The 18,130-nt window shown below is 36.8% G+C and overlaps 1 protein-coding gene across 20 annotated transcripts in view; it reads left to right on the plus strand.

Annotated features, from left to right (window-relative positions):
* Nucleotides 1-18,130, plus strand: part of PPARGC1A (PPARG coactivator 1 alpha) — a 672,898-nt gene that overhangs the window by 625,942 nt on the left and 28,826 nt on the right. For 18 of the 20 annotated variants that reach the window (XR_010841088.1, XR_010841090.1, XR_010841091.1 and 15 more), the window contains 5 exons: nucleotides 6,594-6,788; nucleotides 8,625-8,747; nucleotides 9,620-9,824; nucleotides 13,852-13,897; nucleotides 14,007-14,080. Coding sequence is in view for 11 of the 20 variants with exons in the window: in XM_067036339.1 (XP_066892440.1) it covers nucleotides 6,594-6,788; nucleotides 8,625-8,747; nucleotides 9,620-9,824; nucleotides 13,852-13,897; nucleotides 14,007-14,080 (643 nt within the window). In the remaining 9 variants the exon portion in view is untranslated. Of the gene's footprint in view, nucleotides 1-6,258; nucleotides 6,389-6,593; nucleotides 6,789-8,624; nucleotides 8,748-9,619; nucleotides 9,825-13,851; nucleotides 13,898-14,006; nucleotides 14,081-18,130 lie in introns of all 20 variants that reach the window. The other 2 variants (XM_067036346.1, XM_067036344.1) reach the window with 1 other exon arrangement.

Raw genomic sequence — 18,130 nt, forward strand, 5'->3', positions numbered from 1 at the left:
TCTTTCTGTTAGCCACTATATCGTACAACCAGCAGCTCTGGCATCTGACAGGGCAAATACAGTGGCACCTAATGTACTCATTGTATCTCTCCTGGGAATAAAATAGAGGAATAAGCTAACTTTGGGGGTATTTGTAAGAAATGAATAGATGAAAAAGTCTTTTTTATCAGAAATGTGTGATATGATGTAAGGTGGTCTTTATTGTCTTGATTATTTTTCTGCTGGACATATATGCTTGAGATTTCTTAAGTTGTTTTTTTCTCTGCCTTCAAGTGACCATCCCATTTTCAAAGCCCTTTATTCCATATACTAAGCAAAAAGTTAGTGGAGTGTTTTAGAGACTCTTCCTATGGAATGGGGTAGGAGTTAGCAACCTATAAGAAGTGCCATGTGGGGATTCTGCTCGATTTGGAGTGTGAGAAGGTGAACAGACATGCTGTTGTTACCCATGCCTGGGTGTAAGCAAAACAAGAGAAACCACAGTGGATTGTAGAGCATTCAAGGAGAGAAAGAGAAGAAAGAAGGAAAAAGAATTGTTTGAAAATAGTATTCAAAATATTTAACAACCTCTTCAGCAAAGACTCAGACTACTCAGAGCAGACACGTGCAATAAACCATTAGCGAAATGTTATCTGTCCTCATTAAAATGGTTTTTAAAAAAACTAAAAACCTCAAATTCTATTTCAGGTGTTTAATCTGAATTGTTATTTTTTATTTCATTTCAGAAGAAAAATTTTTTATTTTGAATTCAGCTTCTTGCAAATCTTGACTCAAACTTTATACATCAAAACCAACCTTGATACATGCAAACATGTTTTGCCTTTTCGTGCATGAAACAGTGGTACAGCACTTTATATATGGTGATTCAGGAAAGGGATGCCGATGTGGCACATATATACGATGGAATATTACTCAGCCATAAAAAGAAATGAAACTGAGTTATTTGTAATGAGGTGGATAGACCTGGAGTCTGTCACACAGAATGAAGTAAGTCAGAAGGAGAAAAACAAATACCGTATGCTAACACATATATATGGAATCTAAGAAAAAAAAATATCATGAAGAGATTAGTGATAGGACGGGAATAAAACACAGACCTACTAGAGCATGGACTTGAGGATATGGGGAGGGGAAAGGGTAAGATGTGACGAAGTGAGAGAGTGGCAGGGACATATATACACTACCAAATGTAAATTAGATAGCTAGTGGGAAGCTGCCGCATAGCACAAGGAGATCACCTCTGTGCTTTGTGACCACCTAGAGGGGTGGGATAGGGAGGGTGGGAGGGAGGGTGACGCAAGAGGGAAGAGATATGGGAACATATGTATATGTATAACTGATTCACTTTGTTGTAAAGGAGAAACTAACACACAATTGTAAAACAGTTATACTCCAATAAAGATGTTAAAAAAAAAAAAAGGAAAGGGATGCCTATGATCAATTGTATTCCTTATTTGAGCCCCTGAATCTATCATAAAATTCACTTTCTTATTTATTTATATCAACTCCTGGTAGGGTCTATTGGAACAAATAATCCAATATAGTGGATAATCCAAAAATGTCATTTATATTTGGCTTCAGAATACATTACCAGATGTTACTCTAGCAGAATTCCCTTCTTAATTAGGCCTCACTTAAAGTAGGAGTTAATTTTGTCTTCATTAGCTGCTTCCAAATCAGCAGGATGGGGCAAGAAGGAAGCCCAAGGCATGCTGGGAATTTGGGAGGAAGCTGGCCCAGTGCTAAGAGTCCGCGGTAGAACGTGCTCAAAGAATGAAGTTCAAATACAGGTAATCAAGATGATGGGCATATACAGGAGATGTTTATTGAGCACCTTCTTTAAGAATTCTCAGGCCTTTATCAACTCTTTTTTTTTTCTCCTTATTACTCATGAGTGCAGAAAAATTCTGTAATAGGAATTCAGGAGATAACAACTCAAAATTTTACATAGTAAAAAAATAGAGGCTCAGAGAGGTTGTGACCTCTCACACAGATTGATCTCAAAGTAAACAGCCCCTAAGGTATTGAAACTGATTAATGAATGATAAGAAGACCCCACTGTTTCCTTCTTATTGATGATTTGACTAATGAGGAAGCAAGAATTCTCCTGGCCTAATTCGCATTAAGAGAGCTAAGATAATGAAGCTGTGATTAAATGGCTATTAAACTATTTTTATCAAACAGAGATCAAGGGAGTGTAAGAATCTGGGGATGCAGAGTATAATTGCAATTCTACAAGATGTGGAAAAAATTACTATCATAAGCAGGGCATGGTCCTTCCAGAATAGTCCGCATTAAAAATCTTTGGGATACCTCATGCAGTTTTGCACTCTGTGTTTCTCCCTTCAGGCATCAGCATCTCAGAGTCCCTCACCTCCTTAATTTAGTGGATTTATTCACTCTGTGTACATTTTGGTGAGTTGAATGCATTGTCCACCCCACCATGTATAACTGGTTGGAAGATCCTTTTGCCAACTGCTCACAAAGGAACAAGGCCCAGATATTATACATGGGATCCCAAATTTCAATCTTGAGGTGACTTGGGGTGTATGAAGGGACAGAATCTGCCTTCCTTCAACTGTACCTTTTGAATTATATCACACTTAGTGCAATTCATATAGGGACCCGACAGTTCCAAAGAGAGGTAATGAATCTTCTGGTTTTATTGACTGTTCTGAGCTATTGTTTATTAAGGACACAATATGGCTTCCGATTTGTTGCACATTCTAAATTGTGGTTTGTTAGTATACATGTATGTGTATCTGTCACTGGAAATTCTTTACACCTTGAGTGAGTTTTTGTTGCTATGCCTTCTTTATTCCTGGAGAGCCCTTAGAGATTGAAGTGTTACAGTCACAAGGACCTTTATTTAGGTCAGAAGAATAGCAGCAGACTTCCTTTATGTAAGGAGAGGCCAAGGTTGAAGCCCATCGTGGGAAACGCGGCTTGATAGCCACAGAGCTCCACATGGAAATGTTCCTTGTCTGCTACCCAACCTTACTTCTGCCTTTCTGCCCCCAGAGGAGACTGAGCTGTTTGTGTAGCTGTAGATCACCATCCAGTTGGTAATCTTCTCTCTCTTTTTCACCACTCTGCTTTTCTTTTCCTAACTTACTTGGAGCTAATTAGTATATTTTTATAAAAACAGTAATTTTGAACAATTAGAAAGCAGTATCAGAGCCGAGTCTTGGAAAGGTTATCTTGCAATGGCATTTTTCCTGACTCATGTATTTCCATGCCCTGTGAACAGACATGTGTTAGTAGGCCAGTGGGCTTTGTCTGCAGCGACTTTCATTTATCTGCTCTGTAAATTGGGACCGAAGCAATAATGGAAAGTGACATTAATTGTTTGAGTTCTTTTGGTCACATGCGTTGCCTTCTCTGGGGTGTTCGATTGTTGAAACTCATGCCAAATTAATTGAAATTGTCAGAATGAGGGACAGTGTCCACTCAACTTTACATGTACGAATATCTGTTGAGCTTCAACACAGAAGTGTCATCAAACTTTCTTCCCAGTCTGCTATGACGAAAGAAAACAGAGATTTTGAAATCATAGCATTCGTTTCTACCTTAATTCAAGAACGACTTTATTAAAACAAATGGTCTTGGAGCACCTCTCTGAGTCACAAATATACAAGGGTGATAATAAAAAGGTTTAATAATTATTTCTAATGGACAATAATGATTACAATCCCACTGTTCCATACTGATTTAAGACCAGCCTGCCCCTCCCCCTCCCCCTCTCCTCCCCCCCCCCCCCCCGCCTCTCCCCTCCCCACCCCCCACAATGCCAGTCTTCCATTCCATAAACCCTGCCCTCCCATGGAGAGAGAAGACTTTAAATAGTTGGTGGTTTAATCAGGTCTTCTAAATTAATTATGACATTATCAAACTCCAGTATTTCTGCCATTGTATTTGGTGTACACTCACCCAGGCTTATTAAAGGAACTGAAGAAAACTAGTTAATTTAAGTGTTGTCATTTTGACTTGATTGGAATTATCGTCGTTTGTTTACATTAGGGGTAGAACTAAGACACTATTGTATTATGCGATTGAAAGCAAATAGGGGCTCGTAGTATTGCCGGGAAGCCAAACGCAAAATTTAAATCGGAGTAAACAAAATTACTCATTTACTGGTAAACGTGCTTAACTATTTTTCCTGAGCTATTTTTGAACTTCAGTGAAGTAAGCCTTTCTGAAAACTGGGATACCTGGAAAAAATGTCCAACTTATTGAAAGTGCTTGTGCGTGTGCTTGTGTGTGTGTAAGCATGCATGTGTGTGCTTGAGACATTTTCAAAGATTATATTTATTAGGCAATATGGGGATACTTATATTAGTGTAAATCTGATTTTGAGATGATTTTGAAATGATTTAAAATAATATATATTTCATTTAAATATAACTTTTATTCAGAATAGTTTAATAACCTGAATTTGGTTTTTGGTACGTGGAGAATCAAAATCAAAATTAAAAGGGAGAGATTGGCATCTTTGGATACCAGATTATTATCCTCTGCAGAAAGTAGGAGCAAATTATTTCAGTATCTTTATTATTAAGGTCACATGGACAGAGTCCAGAAGAGTTGAGGGTGAGGGGGATGCCCAATAAAGTCTTGTTATTGAATTGAGCAATTTGGATTTTAAAGGATTGACAAATTTATGGAAGGAAGTGGTGCAATTCTGAAGTTAATTTCACCTCTCTGATTAGGGTTTACCACCTGCACTAGAGTCTAAAAACTCCTAGAATTGTTACTCTGTGTTCCCCATACCACTTGACTCACAAGGTCAAGTACAGGGCCATTAGGGAGATGGAAACAAATGTTAAAAGTGCCAAATAAAGTCTACCATGAGTATTATGGCTCTTCTTGCCTTCTTGAATCCAAAACAGAAAGACGTTCATAGTTTTACTCCTGGATGGAGAATCATCAGTAAGGAGGGAAAGCAATTTTTATGTGAAAATAGAATGCATACGTGATAAATGCCTGCCTAATTTCTCTAGTAACACAATTTGATTTTCTGATTAGCTGTCTTATTCTGTGATTCTTGTAATTTTGTCAGGTCAATTAACTGGAGTTCAGTGCTAGAGAGAAAGGAAGTGTGGCACCGCTGACTTCGTTAGATGTCAGCAGGTTAGGTGTATTTTGTAATAGAATCTGCGTGGGATAATTTAGCTGATATTGTTAATGTCATAGCGTACAGAACTTAAAAAAATGACTTATGAAGCAGGTCAGATTGGACAACGTGAAGTGCTAAAATAAGGAAAAGAAAGTGATCTACACAACATATATTTTAGGTAAAAAAATGCAGATCAATGAATTATTCAGCAAGTAATCAATGACTGTCTATACTGTGTGCCCAGCATTGACATTGGTTGCCCAGGTACATAATAATATAGCACATTGACCTATAGACAAGGGGTATAAGCTCCAGTTTGGAAGATCTTGAGTTTTTTTTACAGAGTGCTGAAATAAATGAATATTCACTTTTATAATAAATTGTTTACAGATTCCTTCCTTCCCCTTGTGGGTTCTCAGAGGGGAAGAGTTTTGTCTTGTTTCTCCTTGTGTCTCCAACACTTAGCATGGCCCTGACATACAGTAGGTGTTCAAAAATATTTGTGCAATGAATAACTGAAGATGAGCTTTCCAAGGATGTGTTGGTGGAAATGAGTGTGGCAGGTAGGAAAATGAGTTAAACTATGTTTGCAAGAGCCCCTGTTAGAGGTGACATTGCCCTAGAAAGTACCCCTGGTCACAAGAAATGAATGCATTCAAGAGATGTTACAAAGTAAGGCTCTACTTAGTGACTGGCCAGGTACAGAGGACTCAAGGTGGTTCCAGAGTTTAGGGTCTGAAGAATTGTTATCCGAACCCAGAAAGTCAAGAGAAACAGCAAATTTTTTGTTTTTGTTTTTTTTTTCCACGAAAGGTCCTAAGTTTGGATTTTGAGATGAGGGAGCTCTTATCAGGTAGAAATGTGCAGTAGGCAGTTATAGATTTATGACTAAAGTTGGGAGAGATGTCAGGGAGAGAAATAAATGGCTCTGGAGTGTTCAGTGATGAGATTATAATTGAAACCATGGAAGTGTATAGTTTTTCTTGGTATAGTTTCAGTTTGTGGTGGTGTTCAAACAGAGGGTTATCTAAACATTTTGGTGGGTATGCTGTACAGGAGATTGAAACACTATATCTGAAGATGCAATAGATGATAATTAAAATGCTCTCAAGCCCTGAGATTCTCTAAATCTTCTCTTTTAGTTAAGGAAACAAGACATAAATATACGGAAAATGACTGTGAACAAGACAGAATCGTATTTAGCAGTGTTAACAGCGACACAATAAATAGCTAAATTGGACAGCTCAACAATCAGAGACTGGTACACTAAAGGTATTAATTGATTGCGCGATTCAGACCAAAAGGGATTTGGAATTTAAGGAAGACGTGATCTTGTGTTCTGGCATGGATGTTCCAAATTTCATGTATCGCGTACTCATTTGGGTAAACATATTCAGTCTATGCTGATTAATAGATTACTCATCTCCCAGTGTGAGCTAACTCATGACTTCTTCTGTTTTACTGTGTTTTTTTGCAGAAGATAGATGAAGAGAATGAGGCAAACTTGCTAGCAGTCCTCACAGAGACACTGGACAGTCTCCCTGTGGATGAAGACGGATTGCCTTCATTTGATGCACTGACAGATGGAGATGTGACCACCGAGAATGAGGCTAGTCCTTCCTCCATGCCTGATGGCACCCCTCCGCCTCAGGAGACAGAAGAGCCGTCTCTAGTAAGAACCCTTCCTACTGTTTAACAGGAATTGGAGTTGCCTCTGGCTACCCACTGCGTGGGTATGATGTAGTAACAGTAAGGTTTGGATTTTTCATTTAGACTGTTGACAAAATAGTCCCCAAGCACACTCAGAGTTGCAAATTCTGTGATTCTGGGTTGAAAAATGTTGAGAATACAGTCTTCATGTGGTCTCACTGAAGTTTTTTAAAACTACCTTTTGTAGGTTTTTATATCTTAGTATTATTGATGTTTATTATTGATGTTTATTTCTAAGTTTAGAAACTTAGAAAATGTAGGCAACTAAAAAGAATAGACAAAAAATTCACCTGTAATTTCAAATAATCTCTAGTATCAAAAATTATTGAAATCTCTTATTTTAAGATATATCATGAACATGTTCGTGAATTTTAAATAGATGCATAATTTTGAATGGTTGTATAGTATTTTATTGTTTGGAGATGAACTAATTTATTAAGCAATCCCTTATGGTGGGGATATTTAGTCTTTTTCCTATTTTTTTTCACCATCATAAATTGTATGATAATTGACGTATTTGTAGTTTTATTCTCATGCATATTATTTTAGAAATAGAAGGTAGATCAAAGAGTATGCAGTATTTCAAGGCTTTGGATCCATAATTCTTATGAAGACTGGAAAATAATAGCACATTTGCCACCTAAGTTACCTAAATTTATGGTAGGCAATGAAGAGTAGATTTATTGGCAATGAAGAGTGAATTTTCTTTTCAGTGCAGTACTCGACCAGGATTTTATTAGTTCTAAGACACAGTTTACCTTCTCAGCTATGGTAGCCATTTGTCATTTGCCATAAATCTGATGTAAAAGCACGCAATGTAAATTATGGAATGCCATCCTGCAAATTTTAATAGTGTGCTTTGGCCTGCCATTTAGGTGTTGTTTCTCTCCCGTCTCTAAGTTTCTAGACGTTAAAAGCATTCCATGTAAACCTATGGAGACCCTACTTATATGCCTTTGCATTTTGAGATTTCTGCTTTAGAGAAGAATATCTCATAAGCAATGGTAACATATGTATTCCCCAATTTTTCCATGTGCCAGTGTCATTGGCTTTGCTGCCTAAGACTCTGATTTCTTTACATGGATACCCAGTGATTTTCATCCACACACTGGTTTCAGTTGGGAGGGGCTGTTGACTCAGAGTCATACTAACATATCCTATCAGGGAGGTCCTGGAAGGCCAGCAAGTCAGATGAAGAGAAAGAGGTCAAAAGAGAGGAAATGCTTTGCCTAAGCCAGAACCCAGATCTCTTGATCTACCTACTTAAAAATCCTCTTTAGTGAAAGCCACTCTTTTATCCGAAATATTATTTAAATCAGTAGTGTTTTACACTTGATTGTGAAACATGATTCAGAATATCACAGAATCTTTTCTTTACTGCCCATTGATTCATTTGGGTTATTGAGGGGGAAATGTACACCCCACCCCACCCCACCCCACCCCCAAATCCCCTAGTCTTCATTTAGTAAAGCAGCTTTTCTCACCTCATAGGTATTTGGAAATCCTTTTAGGAAGATTCTTCTGGCTTACTTTATCTAAAAGAAAAATTAAGGTAGATACTACTAAGTCTCAAATGTAGGAGAAGGTAACACTTTCACAGTTTGTAGTGTAATGCCAAACTTTTTCTTACTTTAAAAAAATGTTTCCTTAGTGCTATTGTGCTAAGGTGTGCTATGATTAGAGTGAATTCATTTTCGTAATTAAAATTAATTTTAAGTTTAAAATTTCAACAGCTTATTCTAATGCTGAAAAGATGCCTAACGTTTCTTGCTTTCTCTCTTCCTTGATATGTTTCCAGCTTAAGAAGCTCTTACTGGCACCAGCCAACACTCAGCTAAGTTATAATGAATGCAGTGGCCTCAGTACCCACAACCATGCAAACCATAATCACAGGATCAGAACAAACCCTGCAGTTGTTAAGGTACAAATGTAAAGGTTTTTTTTTAATACAGGAGGGGAAGTCACAAGGGACTTTGGCTTAAAGCTATAAAATAAACAATAGGTTTCTATGTTGTGTTAATTCAGCTGGAATCCTGCAGCGGCTTCCTAATGGTGAAACAGATTACGAAATGGGTTTCCAAAAGCAATACTCTAGCTATTTTAAAGTAGGAAGAGTTCATCAACGCTTTGTCTTTGGACGATTGAAATGAAAGTTCTACTGTCTGTTACTTCTTGCTTACTTTATTAATAGACACAGCAGCGTGGGCTACAATAAAATTTGCTGATAGTCCGGTATCATCTATGAGTGACTTTAAGATGCTAGATTGTCATTTTGCCAGCTGTCTAACCTGAGAAAGATTGCTCTGGAATCACCACAAAAGATCTATCTCTGCCATTAATTGCATGGAATGCTGTCAATGACATAATTCGGTTAGCAGGCTGTATTAAACAATGTTTGTCTTGCCATTCACTGTGAGTGAAAACGGAACGTTAAGGGGTACTTAAGAGAATTGTGAATACTGGGCTCCGGCAATCAGTGGCAAATTAAGGTTTAAACCGGCTTTTTTTTTTTTTTATTCACAGTAAAGGCTCTGTAGGGTCTTGTTAGTTACATGTTGCTGAGTAGGAACATTGAAATGTAGGAGAAATGAAATAAAAAGCTGCATAAATGTCATTTAGGAATTTTAAATGTAATTTTCTTTCCTTGTTCTGCAAACAATTATTCACAGCTCATAGATCTAGTACACTTAGACTGAACACTTCATTGAAAATCTCATCTCTTCAGAAAACCTATATCCATTCTGATAAGGTTCAGTTCACCAATTTTAGATTTCTTTATGCCTTGTTTTTAAGACCGAGAATTCATGGAGCAATAAAGCGAAGAGCATTTGTCAACAGCAAAAGCCACAAAGACGTCCCTGCTCCGAGCTTCTCAAGTATCTGACCACAAATGATGACCCTCCTCACACAAAGCCCACAGAGAACCGGAACAGCAGCAGAGACAAATGCACCTCCAAAAAGAAGGCCCACACACAATCTCAGTCGCAACATTTACAAGGTAGGCTGTGGACCCAAACACAAGCTGTGGGTGAGGGTGCAGAGGGCAGGGCAAGCCTGCACTGGGCTGAGGATACCCAAACTTCGGGCTTCTGTTCCATCGGTGTCTCTCTTGAAAGAGAACTCAGCACTCTGTGATAACTGGGGGAAAAAAATCCTTCTTTGGACACAGGTTGAACATGTCCTATTTAGCTGAGATGCAGCCGAATTCACAATCACCAGAAGGCACCTGAAATGTTAGCGGGGTGGGGAGCTAGGGGTGGTATAGAGGGAATTGCAACATCAGATGAGGTTTGTAGGAATCTCTGAATTGCTGAGATAACTGAAGTTCTGAGCAAGCTGGGCTAGCCAATTCATGAAAGAGCTTTTATTTTTTCCCTTCCAATAATGGAAAAAAAAAAATGAGGCACTGTTGATTTGCTTGCTGTCTATCCCTTATGAAATAGTAAATAGTATTTATGCAGTCTCTCATTTATGATGCGCATTCTTCTTGTTTTAGACTACATGGTATACTCACAAATTTTATTTTGTAAATAAGGATGTGGAAATTCCTGGATATTTAAAAAACTTGCTTTCTATTTAAAAAATATAAGCTTATATTACACTAAATATGTGGGGTGATTTTTATTGGACCCATACGTTACTAGAAGGCTGATACTTCTGAGGCAGATCAGGGTGATTTGGGGAAAGTCTCTCTTAGCAAAGATAAATTATCTTTCTTTCTTTCTTTTCTTTCTTTCTTCCTTCCTTCCTTTCTTTGTCTTCCTTCAAAGTATTCTAATTGTAGAGGCCCAACGAGAGCTCGTAGAAAGTTGCCGTTGCTTTAAAATATTTAACTTCCACATCATCTGTACCTCTGACTTTGTAGTGGAAGTAGACACATTCTAAAATAGCAGTTATAAACATCCACCTCTTTTTTTTTTCCCTTTTGTTTCCCCAATTCCCCTTCCAGCTGCAGAGTGGTAGCCCCTGATCCCTGTTTTGAACCATGATTATTTCATACAGGTATGCTGTTGCTGCTGCTTTTAATAAGTCTTTTCTTTTCCAGTGTTTTGAATTTCCCTCTGTCATCCCTACCTCACCATAAACCCGGGATTTTCATATTCCTTTAATATTTTTAATTGGCTCTCAATTAGACTTTCCTTGGTGGATATCTCAAAATCACTGTCCATCCCTTTCTGTCAGTTCAAGGAAATATATTTATCAAAATGGGCCACAGTCTCTCAGTTTGCTGCACCCTGATTGGCCTCTCACATGCATGTGCTGAACAGTTTTCTCAGTGCAGAACCAGACATGCTGTGGGATTCTAGTGGGTGACCTGAAATGAAGAATTCACTGGGCTACTTCCCACATGTTCCTGGTCATATGTTCATTTTCTGGAGCTGAATTTGAAGCCCCAAGCTTGCTGGAACCCTGTAGCCAATAAACCTAGTCCAGCAGCACATGTTTTAAAGTGGGGTTTTTTTGGTCTTTTTTTTTTTTTTAATTTTACTTGATCCTTTTGGATTTTGAGGGTTTATTAATTTTGTCAATCCATGTACCACTAAATATTATTGTAATCTGTTACAAACCATGGCAGTGAAGAACTAAATTGGCCTGTGAAGGACATACACTTTAGATAAAACCTGCTGTATGTAGGGTTTGTTGGTTTTTTTTTTAAGTTATATATCTGTGGCGAGGCATCAAAAGTATATCCCAGAATAGAACAAAGCTTGTTAAACAACAACCAAAAAAAAAAAAAAAAATTCCTGTAGTTACTAGAGGTCTAAAAGAAAATAAGCATGCAAACATGGCTGGCTGTTAATAACCAACAGGAAATAAATGTTGAGTTTCACATTATTAAATTATAGGAATTATTTAAATTATTATTCAAAATTTTAATGTAGAAATATATGAACAATTAGAGACAATAACTAAGAGGATTTTCTGAGGTTACCTTATTGAACATATTGTCATTTTTTTGCACGGAGCTTCACCATTGTAGGGTCCAGTTCTTTTCACTTCCCTAGGATAATGGTCTGGACTTTGGAGATTGTATGGTCCCATTTATTCATTTATTGATTCATTTACTAATGCAGTCATTCATCAAAGATATCATGATCTTCATGAAAAAAAATTCATTCCTGTCCTCAAGGATCTTAGAGCCTCTGGTCTACCAGTCCTTGGAACAGTGTGGATTAAACTTCCAGTTAACCAAATCAAAGCTCCTATAGTGGTAGTTTTTGTGAGCGTGGGCTTATATTGGGATTAGATTCTGGATGAGCTTTGAAGCTGTACCATTCCTGTGACCCTCATTTCCTGTTTGCGTTTTGTCCCACGAAATATGACCATTGCCTGTTCCTTTCCTTCCATTGCCATAGGCCTTACTTTTACCCAACGATCAAAACTTGGGGAATCTTCCTTTGAGCATTCCAGATAGGCTACCCTACACCTTGAAAACTGGAATTTCAGTGACTGATTTTCAATGTACATTATTGTGCGACATAACACATATTCATACCTGGTGGTATTTTGTATAGAACCTGTATGTGTTATCTTAATTATTAGTTGAGCACCATAGAAGTTGGTAAAGTTCCTTCATAAGTGTGTTCTTTTTAAAGGCTCATTATGTCAGACATATTAAAAAGTTAATGTCAAATCAGTTCATTTATTGGTATATCTGAAAAAGCCAATCAATCAATGTACCTAATTTGCACAAGACAGCATGGGCTTCATATCTCTGGATGCACATTGGATAGTTGATAAACCATTCAATTGTTTGAAAACAAAATCTAAATCTACAAATTAAATACTATGTAAATACTACTTGTATATGTAAATACTATTTGTCCAAGTAAAGTACCTAATTTCAACCTAATTTGGAGATAAATAGTATTTTCACATTTCAAAGGGCCTTAATTACTGATGTTGATTAATTTCCTTTAATATCTATTGAATGCAATTCCTTTTGATAATAGGGGAAAGAAAACATATTCAGGGCCCGACTCTGCCAGTAACTAGTTTTATGACCCTGGAAATATCATGCAGCATCTTAGTTCTCAGGTTTTTCATCCATAAAATAAGACAGTTTATTCTAAAGACCTTTTTGGTTTCAAGTCCATGATTTTCATTACATAAATGACTACCTCTTGACCTTTTGAAAGTAGTTATTTTAATGAGAAAAAATTGACAAAATCTACATACATAAAAGAATATCTTTATAGATAAGCATATATATACATAATATGTGGATGTATATCCCAAGTACATTTCTCATCATGTTTTCCCCTCCTTCTGTTCAAAAGACAAGACTGCCAAGGAGAAGCAATTGAAATTTTGGAGTGAGAAGAAGATTCTTACTCCACCCTTCATAACTGGGAAATGCCTCCTGTAGGAGGGTAAGATTTAGGAAGCAGAAAAAGAAGTAGATGAGCTCTCTTTGCAAGTCCATAGGTCTCTCAACTGATAAACAGTAGCTTTCCTTTAGTTGTCTATCAGATTTGGGGATCCGAAGGCCTTTTAAACTATCTGGGTCAGTGTCCACAATTTGCCATAATCTCTCACTTCATTTTCAGTGAATAGAATAGTTCTTGAGTGAGCTTTGGCCTCATAGAAATAACCTATTCTCAGGGCTAGATATAAAATTATTCATTTTAGGAGAAAAATCAACTGAATATTCATAACGTTCTGTCGTCTTGTAGTTACTCTGCTGTTTTCTTGCCTAAACAAACCGTGTACTATATTCCAAATTCAAATAGAAAATATTATTTCTCTCTGATGGTCTGATGCAAATTTTGTATCCTTAACAGGAATGCTACATTTGGGGGAAAATTCTGTTTCCGTATGTGTTTTCAAATGATAGTTTACTGATGCAAATTTTGTTTGGAATTTGTTCTAGCATAATGGACTGTTGTCTGAGTTTGATCCAATATTCAGGGACTTCCTTACTTTAGCTTTCCAGTTTCCAGTTTCCAACTTGACTTGTAGAAAGAAAACAAATCTGAAAAACTCTCAATATTTCATAATTAGTTTCCTTTTTTTTCCTTTAGCCAAACCAACAACTTTATCTCTTCCTCTGACCCCAGAGTCACCAAAGTAAGTATTATGAAATGCAACCATTTTCAGAAAGGGAAGGGGGTTCTAATACATTTGGCTACAGCAACTCCATTTCAGTTTGTTTTTATAAATGTGCCATATCTTCCAGTGACCCCAAGGGTTCCCCATTTGAGAACAAGACTATTGAACGAACCTTAAGTGTGGAACTCTCTGGAACTGCAGGTAAGCCTTACATTTCACTTGTATCTTTTTGTGTGGGTGAGTCTGTATGTGAAATATATATTAGAGTATATTCTCTATGTGATTAATGAAATTCACAAAGAGTACAAACAACATTGGATAAGAAGTTATCTATAAATATTTTCAGTTGTTTATTTTTTTAAGAGGAGACATTTATTGTGTGTCACACCTGGGCCAGACCCTCTGATATATATCATTGATTTGGATCCACAAATAAACCTATTTCCGATTAAGACACTAAAACTTGAGTAGGAGGAGAAATTAACATTTATTGGTCTTCCACTCCATAGACATGACAAGCGTATGAGTGGTTTTAGCTAATTTCATAACGACCTCATGAAGATGGTGGTAGTATTTTTCATTTTTAAGATGAGAAAGTAAGGTTCAGAGATGTTAAGTAACTTGCCCAAGATCACAGAGCTAGAAAGCAAAGAGCAAAGGTTTGAACTTAGGTTTACTAATTATCAATACTTCACTTGAAATATTTTCTTACTCTCCATTGTACTCAACAGTGTAATGCTCTCCTATATATGTTACCATTTTTATATCTTTCCAGTAAAGGAGAAAAATGTCCATTCACCAAAACAAAATGTTCTTATATATTTTAAACAAGAACAATTTCTTTCACCGTTTGGACTTTTAAATTTATTTGGCCAGTCTTACTTCATATTCTGAAGAGGAAGAAGCTTTAAAAACTTGAACTAACCCCTGAGAAACTTACAAATCCAAGGAGTTCCTAGGCAGACTTCTGAGTTGTCTGCAAATGGTACCTTTGCAGTAAGTGCTTAGGTTTAGGCACTTGAACCCCACCAGAAAGTGAATCTGAGGATGTCTGTACAAGAAGTTCCTAGGCTCTGGCCATTGCTGATAAGGGTAAAGGAACAGTAAGTTAAACAAATGCTTGCAACCAGAGCTATGGTGCCTACACACACCATGGTCATTGTTACTAAGTTTAATTTCACCCTTTGAGTTTGCTAAATTACCTCCTTATGAAAGGTCTATTGCATGATTGCATGATTTGGTCAAGCAGTAGAGCAGTTAATTTCATGGTATTTATATATATTTTATGTGTGTGTATACAAGTATAAATATATCATTATATAATAATACATGTACACACATGTATTCACATATAAAAATATCTATAACATCATTTCTTAAATAAATTACAATTACACGTGTGATTATAAGTAACTTTTGTGTGCGTATATTATGTGCAGTAGAGGCCTTCTTGTACGACCAATGCGTGAGTATTTGGTGGTTTTATCTAAAAAGTTGATTGAAGTATACACATTTTAATCATTTTACTTTTGCTTAAAATATACAAATTATACATTCAAATATAAAATTTTTGGTATAAGACAGAGAGACCTTTGCACTGAACTTAAATATACTAACTAGGGATCCATTCATCTTTCTTGCACAAACTAAACGAATAATGCATCATGGTATTCACGTTTCGTTTCTTGCTTTTTGAAGGAAAATAATTAAGGGTATTTGTGTGGTAGTCTGAGTGCAGAATCATTCTAGGTTTTTGTGATTTTTTTTGTTTTGTTTTTTTGTGGTACGTTGGCCTCTCACTGTTGTGGCCTCTCGCGCTGCGGAGCACAGGCTCCGGACGCACAGGCTCAGCGACCATGGCTCACCGGCCCAGCCGCTCTGTGGCATGTGGGATCTTCCCGGACCGGGGCATGAACCCGTGTCCCCTGCATCGGCAGGCGGACTCTCAACCCAGTTGTGCCACCAGGGAAGCACTGATTTTTTAATATAAATCATAATCATAGTTCCTTATGTTTTCCCATACCATCCACCTACAACTAATTTGACAGCCCTTCTTTTAGTAACATACCTTTATCGGGTCTTTTAATAGAAAAAACTTTTCTTACTAATATTTCATTCAGTTATATAATATTTTATTATCTGACATAATTTCAGTCACCAGAACAATGTACATTAATGGATTTGGGAAAATACATTACCTTGGCTATAGTAACAACCAGCTGAAAGGAACCTATTAACTAGGAGTGTTCAGGATGCTGTAGGTGTAAGTTGCTTTGGTTTAGAGGGGATTGAGAAAGCTTCCACTGTATATACCTATACCAAGCTTTCCATTAAAGAAACACTTTTTTATTTTTCGCTGATTATAAATAATATAAGCTTACTATAAAAAAATATCAAAAATACAAACTAGTGGAAAAATTGTGTATAGTTCTAAATTGTTTTCTATGGATATTTTTACATCTGTGACCATTTTGTATATACATAATTTTGCATTCTGATTTTTCAGCTAACATTTTAATAAGGAAGTTTTATATCATCACAGACCCTTTATTATCAGGCTTTTCTTAGTATACTGTATAACATTAGTTTGAGTAGGTGCATCAAAATGTATCAAAATGTAATTATACTTTTATTGTTACACATTTAGGTTGTTTTAAAGCATTACCATTTTTAAATAGCACTGCAGTGGAAATCTTTGTTCATAAATTTTTTAAATCTTATTTTTCTCAAAATAAATTACTAGTAGTTATTAATACGAATATGAGGATATAAATATCTTAGGGGCTTCTGATACATATTGCCCCATTGCTTTCCAAAAGAGGTGTTTCCACTTATAGTCCTATTATCACTATGTGGATATATTTACTTTATTACATCCTTGCTAGCATTGGGTATCTTCGTTTTTAAAATATTTTGCTCATTTATGTGTATAACATATCATTTAAATTGCATTCCTTGTACTCATGAGATTATGGTGTTACAAAAAAGCACTTACTTTTATTTTATTCTTGTCAGAAGTTTTATTATTTCTCTTACTGACCTAATTTTATATAATTTAGTTATACATTTGAAAGGTTAGTAGGCTACACTGTTGAGAATTTATAGAAGATACTTTTTTTTTTTTTTTGCGGTACGCGGGCCTCTCATTGTTGTGGCCTCTCCGTCGTGGAGCACAGGCTCCGGACGCGCAGGCTCAGTGGCCATGGCTCACGGGCCCAGCTGCTCCGCGGCATGTGGGATCTTCCCGGACCGGGGCACGAACCCGCGACCCCTGCATCGGCAGGCGGACTCTCAACCACTGCGCCACCAGGGAAGCCCTAGAAGATACTTTTTTAAAAAATACTAAGCATCCTAAAAAATATATACAGTGGATTTATTTCTGTTGGTGAACCAGAATTCATCTTACTAGTTTAAACCCCTTTTTCTTAGTGCTTTGAAAGATTATTGAGTACAATGGAAATCAATTTACCAACATATATAACATATATAATACCTGCTCTATGCTTGCAACACAGTAGGTCTTGGGGAATATTTATCAAGCATAAGACATAGAGACTAATCCATGCAAAGCATGGACTATTGTACTTGGCTCATAGTAGGTGCTAAATAAATGTTCTTGTTTTTAAGATGTGGGCTTATAGCCAGTTGGGAAAATAACACATATTGTCCAAGTAGCATGAAGGGAAAATATTATTTACTGTTTATAATGTTTTGCTACTTTCTAAAGAAGGTGGGCTCAGAGGTGGTTTTTCATTTGTTGAGCATGGTGGTAATGAGTGCAGATACACATTACACAAGCTGATGTATGGCCAAATTGCATTACATGCAAGAAGGGAATTCGAGCTACAGGAAAATCAAGGGATGAAGAAGAACTTGGAGGCTGTAGAAGGTGGCTAGAAGGAGAAGTTTGAAACCTGTTCGGAGTATGGTATAGGGAGGAGGAGATTGGGGGAGAAGAGGGTTTGTTTTTTTTTTTTTGATAGAGCTATTGTGTGTTTGAAGTGCTAGACAATGTGTAATGTTCATGACCTCCATGCCCACTAAACATCTTCAGTAAAATTTTTTGTGTAGTAGCATTTGGAGGATATGACAAACACTGATTGTGCCTCAAGAGAATCACCAAAGGGAGAAAATGAGCTTTCAAAGAGAACCCTGTAACATGGCTTCAAGTTAAATACCATGATTGCGCAAAAGATTGAAAAGAATTGTAGAGACAGTTCAGGACTGAAGGAAGCATTAAGGCAATACCAT

The sequence above is a fragment of the Kogia breviceps genome, chromosome 6, assembly GCF_026419965.1.
Source record: "Kogia breviceps isolate mKogBre1 chromosome 6, mKogBre1 haplotype 1, whole genome shotgun sequence".
Lineage (NCBI taxonomy): Eukaryota > Metazoa > Chordata > Mammalia > Artiodactyla > Physeteridae > Kogia > Kogia breviceps.